Here is a 15,021-nt window from a genome sequence, read left to right as displayed (position 1 = left end):
CCGGCGCCGCCATCATGGCGGCCTGAGGCGCGGCGGGGACGGCGCTGGGAGCCGCAGGGCGGGAGGAAGGCGGCGAGCCGGAGCGGCGAGGTAACGCCGGGGCGGAGAGGAGCCGCCCGCAAGCGCCCGCTCCTCCGCGCACCGAGCCCTTCCCCGCTCCGCGGCCGCGTCCCGGCACCTGGGGCGGGGGCAGCGGGCGCCCGGTTCCCCGAGCCCTGAGGCGAGCGGGACCGGGGCGGCGGGGAGGGGCGAGGCGGCCCTGCGCGGGAGCGGGCTCGGCCGGGCGGCGAGGCGCGGCCCCGGCGGTGCCCGCGGGCGGGCGGGCCGGGCCTGCAGCGGCGGGGGCCTGGCCGCCTCCGGGCCCCGGGGACTGCCTGCCCCGTCCTCCCGGCGCCGCTTACTGCCTTAACGCGCCTCAGGGCGCGTCAGACCGCAGTAGGGCGGGGGCGGGGGGCGGTTTATCCCCCTCTATCGGTTTTTCTCAGCCTTTGGGCAAGCTCCTTTAACGCGTCTTCCATTTGCATTTCAGTCGCTTTTCGTCAGGATAAGTCAGTTATGGAAAAGAGCAGTGTGGTAGCCCCAGCGACACGATCAATGCAGTAGTGTTATGGTCGTCTAGATGTACGCTCAGGAAAAAAAAAGCAGCAAAGAATTGGCATTCCTGTGTTATTAGAGCATGGATAAGGCCAATAAGTCTTTTGTAATTTTATGCACCAGTCTGTGGCTTCATTAGCTTGGAGGAAGACAACAGCCTGGGAACCCTGAAATGTGAATATTGTTCCCAGCTCTGTTATTTCATGCTCAATCCTGAGAAAACTTTGTCCTATATCTTTCCTTATATGTGAGTGGAGAGAAGAGTACTTATGTGCCCTTCAGCGTATTGGAAAGCCAAACTAAATGTTATTGTATTGCAGGGATTTCTCAGCTGGAAACTGAGGTACTGTTCATCAGGTTGCATGTGTGCCTTTAATGAAAATAGGTTTTAAACTAAGAGCCTTGAAATCTGTGTGGAAAGTGCAAAAGTACCCTCTCAGGTTGAGACCATGTGTAACTAGAGGTGCAGAGTAAAGCGTGTTTTCAGGAGCTGAGTAATAACTGAAGCTAGCTGTATTGTGTTCAGAAGTCTGAATTTGCATAGGTATGCCAAAATAATGTAAGTACCTGTGTAACTGTACCATCCTCTGAAAGGACAGCTGTGGTCTGCCAGTCAGCCAGAATGCAATGTAGGTTCTCTGGTGCGTAACTTCTTCACCAGAGTAAAGGTTAGCTACTAAACTTGAAAATTCTCCTATATAAGCATAACATGAAGAAACCTGTGCCTGGTAAGTTCTTTGTTTGGTACGTGAATAACATGCTTTGGAAATCTTATCTTAGTTATTTTAAAAATAACTTATTTTGTTGAACTTGTTAATGAGTAGTGTTTTACATTTCAAAAGCAAAGTGTTGGTGCTGGGAGTCAACATGCACATCAAAAATATCAGGCAACAGCTGAAGACAAAGACCTCACTTTACAAGGACATAAATAGAGTCTTTGTAGAAAGGGTATTTTTATCACTTACGCTTTCTAGTTAACCCAAAACACTTTAATTTTGCAAAGTAGACGTAAGCTATTTACCCACTCGAGCTCTTTTTCTTCTTTTAGACTGAGAATAGGAATTATATATTCACATGTTGTCTGTAACTAGTGTCAAAGGAAAAGGTGCAATATGTGGGCCTTGCAAGGTGGATAAATTCTACAGAAAGGTTAAGTCACTTTCTCTTTCAAAGTTTATGCAATGAGTTTTGGGAAGGAGGAAGACTTAGCTAGTCTCTAGTAGACATGAATATCTTTGCAGTTGTCCTTATTTGCTGGCATTGGTAGAAGGAAAAGTCTGAAAATATGAAAGCTAAGCTTTTCTCTCACTAGCAGGAGTGGATCCTTGAGGGAACTGACCAAACAGTCTGCAGAAATTTTGGCCAGATAATGCCTGAATTGTTCCTGCTCCTCAGATAAATCAGAATTCTGGCTTGCCCTCTGAATTCCAAAGAAAAACTTAGCAAAACTAATGCCAAAATTTACTATGCTGAGTGTGTCTTCCAATCCACTGTCAGATAGAATTTAGCAGAGAAGGAAGGATGAATTAATACATTTTGTTGTTGTTGACAGATTCAAAAACCTAGAATGGCAGGAGAACAGAAGCCGTCCTGCAATCTTCTTGAGCAGTTTATTTTACTAGCCAAAGGCACAAGTGGCTCAGCTCTGACTGCTCTTATAAACCAAGTGCTGGAGGCTCCTGGGGTTTATGTCTTCGGAGAGCTATTGGAGTTAACAAATGTGCAAGAGGTAAGAGAGGAATTCTTCTAATGCCCCTTCTGCACTCCCAGTGTAAGGGATCCCCAGAAATTTCCACAGATACCTTATGCTTGTAAAATTGTTGTTCCAGGAAGGGCCTGATGTGACCTATCTGGGTTCTGAGATACTTGTGTCATACAAGAGTCATACAGTGCTTTGGAAGGATCTGGTGAATATGAGATTGGCATTGCTTTTGTTTGTATATATTTAAATGTTAAAAAATACCTATATAAAGCTTTGCTATTGTATGTGGTTGCTAATATAGCAAAATCCTGGCAGCAGCGTAGTAACAATTTTAAGAAGGCATCTAGCTAGCCAACAACAAAAAAAGTCTCTCTATGCTTTTGTTGTCCTGGAAAGCATAACCTCAATGCTCTCCAAAAATCTTTGAGAACAGATGTCTAGTGTATCAGGCCTGAGTGGTAACCAAATCCAAACCATTTCAAACAAAGATCGAAAAGTAAGTTCCAGAGCTTTTAAAGAGAATGTCTTGCCAGCAACCCCCTTTACTGCAGAGAGGGAATCTAGGTTGAATATCTCTGCAGCTGGAGTAATATGGCATAGAGCAAGTTCAGCTTTCCAGATGGGCTTTTAGGTATGTCTAAAAATGCCTCCATAGTTATAGATCTATGTATAGCAAATGATATTAAAAAAAACCCAACAACTCCATAAAAGTCACTTATTAATGCTGCAGTTTTCCCAGGGAAGTGTTTGTATGTGAGAGAGAGCTGTTACTTTCAGATGCACTCAACTTAAAATGTTTGCTTTGCTTTAGTCTTTTGTCACTCTGCAGATAAGCTGTTTTAGCTCTCCCAGTAACAGCAAGGATGCTTAACCAACCAACACTGTTGTCTGCTTGCCTGTCATATGATGAGAAGAGCTGACCTGTAGGATGTCAGCTAAAATTAAGAGTCACTTTATGCTTTTGCCTTGCAAGATGCTGCACAGAGCAGTTGACAGTCCAAACTGTATTTAAATTCTGGCACATAGTTGCATCATCTTGACTCTGAAACTGCTGAAATATACTACTGTTCATGAGACCATGAAAAGTGTCTGCTTCTCTAAGACCTGGTTGTAGTTCCTTTTCTAAGCATTGCTTGTCATTTGTAGACTTAAAATTTGCCCTGCAGAAGCTGCCTACCAGTATAATATTGGCTATTATTGCGTTAAATAGGATTTCTTCTGTTTTCTTTCCATCCAGCTTGCTGAAGGGCCTAATGCTGCTTATTTCCAGTTGCTGAATCTGTTTGCGTATGGAACATACCCAGACTATGTAGGTAAGGCCCTGCCTAGTGTTTTGCAGATTGTGAGACTAAATTGCACTTTATAATTGTCAGAGGTGTTTCCATGTTTTCTGTAGCACTTGGTGTAGTGTGGTAGGATGAAGGGGTCTGAGCATAAAATTTGCTTGGAAGGAGAGCTGTTTGTAACCCTCTGGTCGTAGGTGCTTTTCATTTACTGAAACCTGGAGGAAGGGCTATAGTCAGGCTAGAGATTGTGGTATTTTATTAGTTTGGCTTGAACTGCAACGCTGAGCTGAATTGGTCTGTAGCAGTATTCAGTGATGTTCACAGACCACTTACCTCTGTAGAGAGCAGTTTCAGACATTGACTTTGAAATGTAGATGATGCTGGTTATGGAAGTTGCAGAAAACTTTGTCAAAGTTGTTCTGTGTTATTTCTAAAATGCTCTGTGGTTTATAGGATAACCTTTTATTTTGTGACTCTTGCTGAAATAAAATGAAAAAATCCTGAACGGGAATATAAATTGGAATAATGACTTTTATACACCTTTAAAAGGGTTTTGTGTGAATCATCTGACTGTCTATCTGAAGATGCTGTGTCTTTTGTGCTCATGCTTCCGTTCTGCTACAATATAGTACTTATTTGTGGGTAATAGCCTGAATCCAGAGTATTACAGAGTGTGACAAATAATTCCATCATAATGTTGGCTATGACTGTGGTGGATGAGTTGTCTAGTTCCCATAAGGAGAAATGGCATCAATAAATGTGAGCGTTGGAAACTTCATTGGCAATGGAGCAACGTCAGTCTCGTTAATTCTGTGCCTGATGAGAGGATGTTTCCTTTGCGTGAGTTTTACGTCCCAGCATGTGACAGTGCAGTCCTTTCTTTACAAACGATTTGTTGTCTAGTGTGTTTTGTTGTGACTGCTACCTTGGACCACACAGCACTTCAGACAACAGTTCACAAAGCAATTTTGCCTGCCCAGAGAAATCCAGTTCTAATACATCATGCCTGTGTGTGAAACAAGTATTCTACTTCTGGGGAGGGACAGGGAGAAGCTGAGAAAGAGTGAAAAAAGAGAAAGGAAGAAAAGTAGTCAAAATGTAGAGCATTGAATGAGGTGGGAGAACTTGAATGTTCCTGAAACATTCATTTTCATTAAAGCAGATAGTTTAAAGAGATTCTTTGCTTTGGAAAGCAGCCAGTCGTCTTTCTGGTTTTAAATATTCATGAGGCACGTGTCTATAATATGGTGTCAGTGAGGCTGTATAAATGTCTAGATTAATAATTTCTCCTCACTTCCTCAGCCTGCTGCTTAACACTTTCAACACTAAATTCTATAGCTCTTCAGAGAAATAAAGCCAACTGTATTTTACAACTGGAAAAGCAAATAGGGAAGGTTTTATTCTGTCAGCTCACTAATGAAATAAAAATGCCTTGGTGATGGGAACAAAGCTTTGACCAACTGTTTTGGCAGGATGCTTCTTGTGTAGATGTGAGTTGCATTCTAATTCCAGAACCAGAATTACTAAAGAAACAGTGAAGAATGGAATTGTCAGCTTGCTCTCTAACTGTTCCTCTCCCTTCCATGGGTTTGGTGATCTGTCATCAGCGGTTGCTCCCTCTGCTCATCAGCAACCACAGTAGCTGGAGAAGTTCAACCTTTCAGGATTTTGTGTGGTTTAACTGGCCTATAGTGCTGCAGTTTGGATTATATAATTCTTGAAGTCATGAATCTTGTCTGTTTGTTTGTTTTTTCACTTTAACAGCAAGCAAAGATAACCTGCCTGAATTAACAGTGACTCAGAAAAATAAGTTGAAACACTTGACAATTGTAAGCCTGGCTTCCAGAATGAAGGTAAAGTACATCGTGACTGATAACGTATTTCTTTTTTTTTTAATTATTATTTTAATTGGCATCTATTCTATTGTAATTAGTTATATCACATTGCAAGAGTACCCCCCAAAGTACCCTGCAGCTTGGAAAGTACTTGTAATATATAGTGTTCTCTCTTTGTGCATTTGCAAGTCTAACTTAATAAACTTTCAGGGATGAGAAGTAAGGATGTTTGAATAGCCATGCAAATTGGTTAGTAAGGCCTGGGACACTTTGTATGACTTCTTTCATTGCTGGGGATAGAGAATCATTCTTAAAACCACTGATTTTTTTTTCCTGGAGAAAATATATTGACACTTATAATTTCTTCCATAATTCTAGTATCTCTTTCCTTCAGACTGTACTGTACCAAAGCTTCAGGAATTACCTAAATTGTGTCAGAATATGACCTAGCCTAATACTAAGTGTTTGTTTGCCATAATCAGTCACTGTTACACTTGCGGGCTGAAGTCTGGAATACAATAAACGTTTGGGTGTTGAGGTTCTGCCAGCCCTACTTCTGTTTGAGACTTACCTGTTTGTTCTGGCTCTAGGACTGATAACTTATTTTTGGACTTGCTATTTCTAGTGTATTCCCTACTCCGTGTTGCTGAAGGACCTGGACATGAGGAATCTGAGGGAGCTGGAAGATCTCATTATTGAAGCTGTTTATACCGATATTATCCAGGGGAAGCTGGATCAACGAAATCAGGTGCTAGAGGTCGATTTTTGTATTGGCAGAGACATTCAGAAGAAGGACATCAGTAACATTGTCAGAACACTTCAGGAATGGTGAGACGGGCTTTTCCAGCTTGCTTTTTCCTTGTACATAGTCTGTATGGCTGGCTTTTTCTGACTCCTTGAAGTTTCAAGTGTTGGCTCAATTTTAGCATGTTCCATTAATCAGAAGTCTTATGCTGTGAGCAGGCACTTGGAGAAAGTGTCTGTTGGGCAAGATCCCCAAGATCCTGTCTAGGATTCAATTTGTGTTCCTGTATCGAGCCAAGTTGTACTAGCTCTTAAGACTCTTCTGTCACCTTAGTTTTTACCTGGCAGAACCCTAGCTAGGAATCAAGGCCTTCGTCAAACAGTAATGCCACCTGGAATCACAGTTGTATGCTATGAACTCCTCCCTCCCTCCTCTTTTGTTACATTTGATAAGAAAATAGAACTGTCCGTTAGTTTTCTGCTTTTTTTCACTGAGATAAGAACTGCATGGGCATATCCTATATTATCACAGTTCTTTGGAGGTAAAGTCTTTTCAAATGCGAAGTTCCAGATGCCTTTGCGTCTTTATTCTTCCAAATGCAATCTGCCTGCAGCCATCATATTTGGGTTGTATGGGTTGTAGTACCTTTTTTTTTTTAAAAAAAAAAAAAAAAAAAAAAAAAAAAAACTTTGCCAGGAAGCTGCTTCTCGTCTTTTTGTAGGATTCCCTTCCCATCCAGAGAAATTCCCTTCTCTGTTGTGGAGCCTGTGGCAGGATCTGAGCTTACTGAGAATTTCTGCCTTGTTGCTATGGTAATGGATGCATGCAAAGTCATTAAATTGCTGTGCAAACGTGCTATCCTGAGATGGAGACAAGTTTTTTGCCTCTCTGCTCCAGCTCCCTCAATCTCTTTTTGGAGGGAGGGCTGTGGCAGCTTCCAGGACCTTACAGCATTGCTTGGAACGTAACAATGAACCCTCTGCAGACTGCCTTTCTGTCCGTTTCTGCTATGAACTTTGTGTTGGAGGAGGTTTGTTTTTGTCTTCAAAGCACTTAGCAAGCATGGGAATTCTTTCAGTCTGACTTTTCTTGTCTAATTAAATTTTATTAACTCTTGAAAAGGTCTTACATTACACTTTTAAGCAGTAATTCTGATTTAAGAGGAGGCTGAAAGCTTTTTCTGCTTCCCTCTCAGATACCTTCACCAATGTACTTGTTACAGTTTTGCTTTTGCTGTGGCTGTCCTGCCCTCCTGCAGGGCCACAAAAGTGCATTGAACCTGCATTTACTCTCACCTGCTCTTAAGAAGTAATGTAGACTAGCTAAAGAATACTGTGAAATACATCAAATGAACAGCAAAGCCTTTTCTTGATTAACTTTTTTTGAACTTTAACCTTTGAGCAGGAAGGATAAATTTAAAAATCTCAGCCTTTAGGCAAGTGTGACTTGTCAGATGGCTTGACAAATTGTACTGCAGAGAATTCAGGAGCGCTATTTGACACTGTTTGTATTTTGCAGGTGCGATGGTTGTGAAGCAGTTCTTTTAGGAATTGAGCAGCAAGTACTTAGAGCCAACCAATATAAAGAGAACCATCACCGAACTCAGCAGCAGGTAGAGATGGAGGTGGGTACAGAGTCATTTTAGACCGCTCTATGCTTTTGATAAATATTTGTGCTTACTGAAGAAAATAATCTGGTCAAACCTGGTTAATGGCCATGGCTCCTCTGAAGGAGGCCAGCAGTCTTGCGAATCAGATGTGCTGTGTTGGGATAGGAAAAACATACCTCTTCCCAAGTTGAAGTAACACCTCAAAGACCGGCATTGAATCTGACCAATGATGCTAAGCAGTTTAGAACTTTTCTTTTTTAAAAGTGGGCTAGAAGGGTGTGCTAGCTATTGTTCCCTGAATTGATCCATTAGGAAACGAGCGCTTTTAACGCAGAGCTAGGATGTAATTCTGCTCCTTTTGTGTAAGGGAGGGAGGAAGGAAAAACTAGTTTGCTTTTGTTTTAAATCTGAGGGTGTAATTAACAATCTCTGGAGCCTCACTGCTGTTGCAAAAAGGGCCCTAAGCAGTTTCCTTCTGGGTCTGTCTTTTGGTGTCGAGTTGAGCACCCAAAAAGGGCTCTCTTCACACCCTGTCTTCGAAGGTGTGAATTGGAAATGCTCTTGCTGTCTGTTGCTCTTGCAGCTGGTCAGTAGATGGCGGCATCGGCACGCGAGTTCAGCTTCTCCTGGTGTGTATTTACTTGTGAGAACAAATCTTGGCTAATACAGCTGTAAAGATGAAAATGGTCCTCCAGAGACACTTGTTCAGGGATAATTTCTTTGAGTGCTGCGTCCCTGCAGGTTTACATTTGCCTTTTGAAGGAGTTTTTATTTGGTGGCTTGATTGGCAACCGTAGTGCATTTGTTTTGCCAGATACCTTTAGCTGGGAGTTGACACACCTAATTTCTGGAATTGTTTTGACCTGTGGTGTTTTTTGTTTTGTTTGTTTGCTCATATTCACGGTGTATTTCTGGTGAGTCCTACTGGGCTCTAGGGGCAGAATATCATGCCTATGCTGCATCTCTCCTTTTCAGCCAGAGTAGCAGAAGCACTGCAGCTACCTTCCATGGACCAATTCCTGTTCCTGCTTCTAGCAGATATCTGTGACTCAGCCAACTAGGCCAAATGTCATTTTCCCTTTTCACTTTTGAGCACTGTCATAAGTGTAAGCTTGCTTCTTTCCACCTCCTCTGTCCTTGCTACTCCTGGCCAGTGTAAGGGTAAGATGGCTGCCTTCTACATCAAAGCAGTAGTAGGTCCTTCCAACCAGCTAGGAAGGTGGCACTGTATTGTGCCAATGTCTCTTCTAAGAGATAAGTAACCTCCATTTTTTTCTAGTCCAGGACCAGTATGGAATATTAACAACTCTACCTCTAAGTAAGGACAAGCTATTACCCTCAATAATCTTGAATGTAGAGCAATGAGAATGTTTCTGGTGTGACAGTTTACTTTATAACCTCCACTTTGTGCTCCAGAGGTTTTTCAATGTGTTTATGAATGGAGCCTCTACTGTGAGGAGAGGAAGAAGGAGGTGCTGATTCATTGTCTCTTCTTGGCCAGGTCACAAACATAAAGAAAACATTAAAAGCCACAGCCTCGTCGTCGGCACAGGAGATGGAACAGCAGCTGGTAGAGCGAGAATGCCCTCCGCATGCAGAACAAAGGCAGCCCACAAAGAAGATGTCCAAAGTCAAAGGGCTGGTCTCCAGCCGTCACTAGAACATACCATCTAAATGTCATTCAGCTAGGAATGACAGCCGGAGGAGCAAAAAAGGGCCTGTGTCTCCTTTTTCAGTGGGTTCTGGGCCAGTCCCTTTCAGGCTGGCAAATAAAAGCCCTGTTTGAATACAGCTCCCAGTTAGCAGCACCTGGCTAAGTTACACTCTGTAGGCCCTATTAATTTCCAGGGTGTCCCTGTTTTCCAGGCCCTTTAAAGAGGGACTTCTAAAGAGAAGGACTAACCAAAGGGACAGAAAAAGAGAAATCTGTGGACAGTTTTGCTCCCTCCCAGCCACTCTCACTACTGCTCAACCTTGAGGAAGCTGCTGTACTAAATCAGATTTCAGGAAAAGTTCTATAGCAAGTGTCTGAATTTCAGGGTTGAAGTGTGGCTACCAAAACCAGGCTGGGAGCGAGGAAGCCATCAACACAGATCTTCCATTCTCAAAGGGAGCACAGAAAGGTTTCTAGGCCAGGAACTGCTTTACATGGAAGTCTTCAGCCTTTCTGCTACCCCTGTCTGTTACAAACTGGGGTGAAATTCACACTACCTCGCTCTGTGAAGATGAGACCAGTGCTGGGCTGTTTACTTAACCGTCTGTTTACTGCCCTTACTAAGCCCTTTAATCTCTCACAGATTTCAAGCACTGTTCTGCATCTCTGAGGCATCAGCACAGTGAGGAGGAAGCAGGCTGCTCTCTTTAAGCCTTCCTTCTTACAGATAGTTAGGGGCGTGCTAGCAATTGTGTTACTGTGTTCCTTCTGAATGTGATGTGATCTCTCAGAGCTGCTTGTGAGTTGTTCCCCCATCAGTACCTCCAAAGGGTAATGCATTCGCTTTCCTCGGATGCCAGTGACAGTGGTCTGCATAGGAGAAGAGCCCGTTTAGCATGTGGCAGGCCCAGTGGCCCAGGACCCACTGGCAGGGGTCGCAGCAGCATCCCCTTGCTGAAGCAATGGACTTGACTAGTCTTTCTGAATTTTGAACACTTTCAGGTTGTATTTTCCTCCCTTTTTTTGTACATTGTTGTGATTCTAAAGCATTTCAGCCTTTGTTTTGTGTTTTTTATTTGTTACAGACTAACTTCAGGTGATTTGCACCTAGTTTGGCAAGGTGTGGATTTTTTTAAGGGGGGGGGTTGACATTGAAACAGCAATTGACAAAAAAGCACATTTTTGGAAAAAAATTAAAAATGCTGATTTAATGTCAGAGCCTGGAGTCTTGGCTTTGAGGTTGCTTTAGGCTTGCAGTGCAACAGCACTTGTTTGCATAAGTGTTTACTTGTTTTTTGAAGTTACATTATCAGAAGGTCTGACCACACCTCGCTGACGTGTCTGAGAGGTAGTGAAGTACACTTCCCATTTTGTCAGTAGCTCGTCTTTATCCAAGTTCATGCAGAACTACCTGTGGCAAAGCCAACAGCTGAGCCAAATCTGAGCATAAATAACCTTTGCTGCCTAATTGTGGGAGTTTTGAAGTTCTGCTCTGTTTTAGGCCAAGTTGATTCTTTACTTTGGGTCTAGCAGGGTACTGTTTTGCAGTTTGGCCCCTTTATTTAACTTTATTCCACATTGTAAAGAGAAGGGCCTTCCATAATCAGGAAGGGGAGTTGTTTAAGCAGAGGACTGTGACTAAGCTCCAGTTCTGCAGCCAACTGTCACCTGTGTGTGTCTTGTGCAGCGCGTGTGCCTTCCTCTTTTTGCTACCAGGGTTCTTTTCCAATTGTGTGTTTTCAGTCCTTGACCACAGGACTTGTACACTTGTGAAAGTAAATTACTCTTTTCTTCTCCTGCAGCGCAGGCATGCCAGCTTTGAATCCTAAGAGAGATCTAAATACCTCCCAGCCAGCTGCCTCTGGGTCAAGTCTCTTGATTTCTGATTCTTTGCCAGCAATCTGTCCCCTAAAAACCCTAGCCAAAAAAGTTCTAATGAAGGCTGTCAAGTGAATAGGCCCCAGTGTGAAGCCTTCTCTTAAATCTCAAAGGATTTCTTTCCCAAGCAGCGGTTGTGTTAGTTCCTGTACTAGCTTCTCCCAGTGCTTAGCTGACAGGTTCTCAGGAGGTATAGAGGGACTTAATGCACCCAAGACTAATAGATTTGATGATGAAGATAGACTGAGTCCTTTCTGTTTTGGCTTCTTGTGTGGGTTGCTGCAGTGTACTAGTCATCTAGTTCCTCACAAGATTTGACTAGGGAGGAATGGTTCTCTAGTCTTCATTGAACCTTTTTCTTGCCTTCCCATTTCTAACATCAGTCCTGCAGGAAGAATACAACTGCCTTTGGAAATAGGTTTACCTCCTCAGCAAGCCACAGCCTGCTGGGGAAATGGCATCCTTGATGTTTGTTCCCTGCCTGCTAAATATGTTCAAAGTTCTTCACTTTATTCTTATGTTACTTTGTTGTTTGCACGTTATTTTGTTGTTCTCAAAGTCTCGATGTGGGAGGAGGTCTTCTTTGCACTTTGGTATACGTTGCCTTTGATCAGTAAAGAAACAAGGGAGGAAATGGCACTTCGAATAAAGATCTTTCCTGTGCTGCTTGGTGTGAGAGATGGGAAAGGACAGAGAAGGAACGGGGTATGGAACAGAACGGAGCTGTTCTGCATGTGTGGCTTTCCTGGTGGGCTGGCTGTGTGCTCAGTGTCGCAAAAGGAAGGGGGCGTCTTTGCAATGAGCCCAGTCTGAGATGAGTCATTAACAAATGACATGCAGAGAGTACCTGGGGGACGCAAACAGCTCTGCAGCAGCTGGTTAATGAATCTGGCTTGAAGGAAAGAGTTGGAAGCTGTTCCAGGAATGGAGCAGAAGGCAGTTGTTAATGGGGAAGAATGCAGGAGGTGCAATGCTGTGTGAGAAGGATAACAGATAAAGACTGCACTGACTCGCTGTAGCTGCAGTGGGGGACAGCAACTCGGAACAGAGTTATGTGAATTAGGGACTGGTCGGGATTGAATTGAGGACAATTTGAAGGGGAGTGTCTGGAGAGGTTAATCCTGTTATGAGGACAAGAGGGAGATGGACGGAGAGGTGGGTTTGATGCAAAGTCCAATGTATTGCATGTGCCTGTTGGAGGCAACTAACACTGTCTGAGCACTGCTGGACACTGCTTCCTGCTGTGGGGAGACCATCCTGCTCTACTGTATTTTATGGCAGCAATGGGCTGCTCCAGCTGCACCTCACTTCAAGATTACAGCAGGATGAAATTCAGGCTATTGAACTTCTGTTTGCTTCCTCCACCTGGAGAGAGACAAAGTAGATGGAGTTGCCTTCCCTCTGCTCTTCAGGGCTTTATTATCTAGCTTCATATTCTGCAGCTTTGCTTGTACAAGTGCTTGTTTAATATGGAGCTGAGCACTGAGCTGGAAAATGGAAGAGAGGATCTCAGCCGATTGCAGTGCTGGTAGACTGCCCTAGCCCTAAAGCTGCGCCTTGTGGTAACAAATGTCCCTGGCATTCCTGCTGTGACTCAGTTTATACCAGCTAACATTAGGCAATTCTGAAACATAATAAAGCAATGTTGATGACAATTTTTTTTTTTCTTTTTCAGAAAGAAATTCTGACTCAAAACCTATTGTTTTTTTTCCCCCTCTCTCAGGCTCAGAGCAGGAAGGGTCTGCTGACAAACCCTTCTGTGTTCAGATTTGAAACCAGCCCTGTGCAGACTTGTGAAGACCCATGGATACCCATGGAGCTTCATGCAGGCTTGGAATTCTACCCTCCTAGGGACCCAGTTAGCCTGAGACTCAGTTCTCAGACTGACAGCTAAGTGACACGCAGCCTACAGGCGCTTTAGAGGTCTCTCTCTCTATAGGTCAGACACCTGAGTAGGAATTGCAGATCTGCTTTCCAGAGTGAAAGTAAGGAGAGTGAAGCTTTTCTTCCCACAGTAGAGAGTGGTAGTAAGAGATGGCTGTTCTCCTGCCAGCTCCCCAAAGTGAATTTTACTGAGTAACATTCAGTTCTTGAAATAATGGAAAATGATGCACAACTTTTCTTCAGCATTTTGCTTATCCTATGGGGGGAGAATGCATTGATAGATGCACTCAAAAAAGGGAAGCTGAGTTTATTCATTGCAGCGAATGCAGAAGTGAGAGGACGATCAGCTTGGTAGTTCTAATAGAATGTGACTTCTAAAAATTCAGTTCTGTACAGGTTTATATGAATGCTGTCTAAGCTGTTTAGAGAGGCCTCAGGTATTAAAAAACGAAACAAAGCCCACTTTGTCCTGGGGTAGAACAGTCAAAGTATATGCATTTGTAGGCTTGTTGGTGCTGCTGTTCTTTACTTTGTGAGCCTTTTGCAAATGTTGTAATGAGAGAAAAAACATTGTTCTTTATTATTCTGAAGACGGAGAAATAGAGAGATCAAATACCTTGTTCTACAATTATATAGACTCGGTTGGTCAGTCGTATAATGTTTTATGTTGTTTTTTTCCCCCACCAAGTCCTCTACAGCATCTGACCTAATACAAGGAGACCAAATAGTCGAACTGTTTAGCTTATTTTTGCACAGTCTGAGAGGTAGTAGCCCACAGGCATCAGGAGGGGTTAATTAAAGTTTAAAGTGATTTTGGTTCCTATATGTAACCTCAACCTTGTATTTTTATTGTGGAATTTTAACCTAACAGTCTGATTGAATTTATCGGCATTTTTTAAAGAAATATGTCGTCGTTTCACTCTGCTCTGTGGCAAAGGTCAGCGTCTCTTGGGGACTGTTGACATTTAGCTGATATTTCATTAGTCCTGGCCCTATCGCAGAGGAAGGTGGTTGAAGCTAGAGGGATGTACTGTTAAGAGAGCATGTATTTACCCCCTAGTCTGATTGGCTGCACCCTGCTTCTTAGAGGCACAGTGCTGGTACCCCCATCTCTGAGCAGTGAACCAGGCAAAGGATTAGGCAGAGCAGCTCTCCATTCCCTGGCTCAAAATATACAGGAACACATGCTTCATTTCCCACAACATATAAGTCTCGAGAGATGACTTGATGTATTTACTACAAGCTGCAAATTGCATGAGTGTGATGACTGATCATGGCTTTCCCACATCAAGAAAAAGGGAAGGTGTTCTTGTGCTAGTGAGAGAACATGCACCCTGGAAATTCTAGATAATAAAGGGTTGCCTTAAGGTCATTTAACAGTCCTGAAATATGTATTTCTCTGCAAGAGCTCAGAAGAATTTGTGCCAATAGTCCTTGCTTGATGTAGTTTAATAAAAAGGAGGAGACCCTTCCACAGCTCTAGGTATCCTGTAGAAGCTTGTGAATCTCAATATCATTAGGACATTTTTCAAATGCCAACACACAGATGATACCTCTGTGTTTCAAGAAGAGTTGATTGTAGTGGGTAAAGGAGTCTTTGCTCTTTTGGAGATCTGCCTTTTTGTGAGTTTTCTGAGCTTCTCTGAAAGCAGGGCTGTATTCTCATGGGCATGAAGTTTAGAAGTTGTGCTGTCTAGCCTTAGAGACTCTTCTGGAAGCTATGTACCTTATTAGTCCTGATGTTTCAATCTCCGTCTCATGATCAGCACAGTCCTAAGACTGCCTTGCTCTGATGCAATATGTAACATTTGGTGTTTCATTGTCACCTTCACAG

General features: G+C 43.2%; 1 protein-coding gene across 16 annotated transcripts in view; it reads left to right on the top strand.

The window, feature by feature from the left end:
* Positions 1-15,021, top strand: part of COPS7B (COP9 signalosome subunit 7B) — a 29,760-nt gene continuing 14,739 nt past the window's right edge. For 10 of the 16 annotated variants that reach the window (XR_009959221.1, XR_009959220.1, XR_009959217.1 and 7 more), the window contains exons 1-7: positions 13-90; positions 2,147-2,323; positions 2,424-2,501; positions 3,534-3,609; positions 5,347-5,435; positions 6,043-6,245; positions 7,681-7,786. Coding sequence is in view for 9 of the 16 variants with exons in the window: in XM_062582279.1 (XP_062438263.1) it covers positions 2,162-2,323; positions 2,424-2,501; positions 3,534-3,609; positions 5,347-5,435; positions 6,043-6,245; positions 7,681-7,786 (714 nt within the window). In the remaining 7 variants the exon portion in view is untranslated. Of the gene's footprint in view, positions 91-1,025; positions 1,323-2,146; positions 2,324-2,423; positions 2,502-3,533; positions 3,610-5,346; positions 5,436-6,042; positions 6,246-6,883; positions 6,975-7,680; positions 7,787-9,272; positions 15,010-15,021 lie in introns of those variants that run through there. The other 6 variants (XM_062582288.1, XM_062582283.1, XM_062582289.1 and 3 more) reach the window with 6 other exon arrangements.

Source organism: Rhea pennata, chromosome 9 (assembly GCF_028389875.1).
Source record: "Rhea pennata isolate bPtePen1 chromosome 9, bPtePen1.pri, whole genome shotgun sequence".
NCBI lineage: Eukaryota > Metazoa > Chordata > Aves > Rheiformes > Rheidae > Rhea > Rhea pennata.
This window is presented reverse-complemented; position numbering and strand designations above follow the sequence as displayed.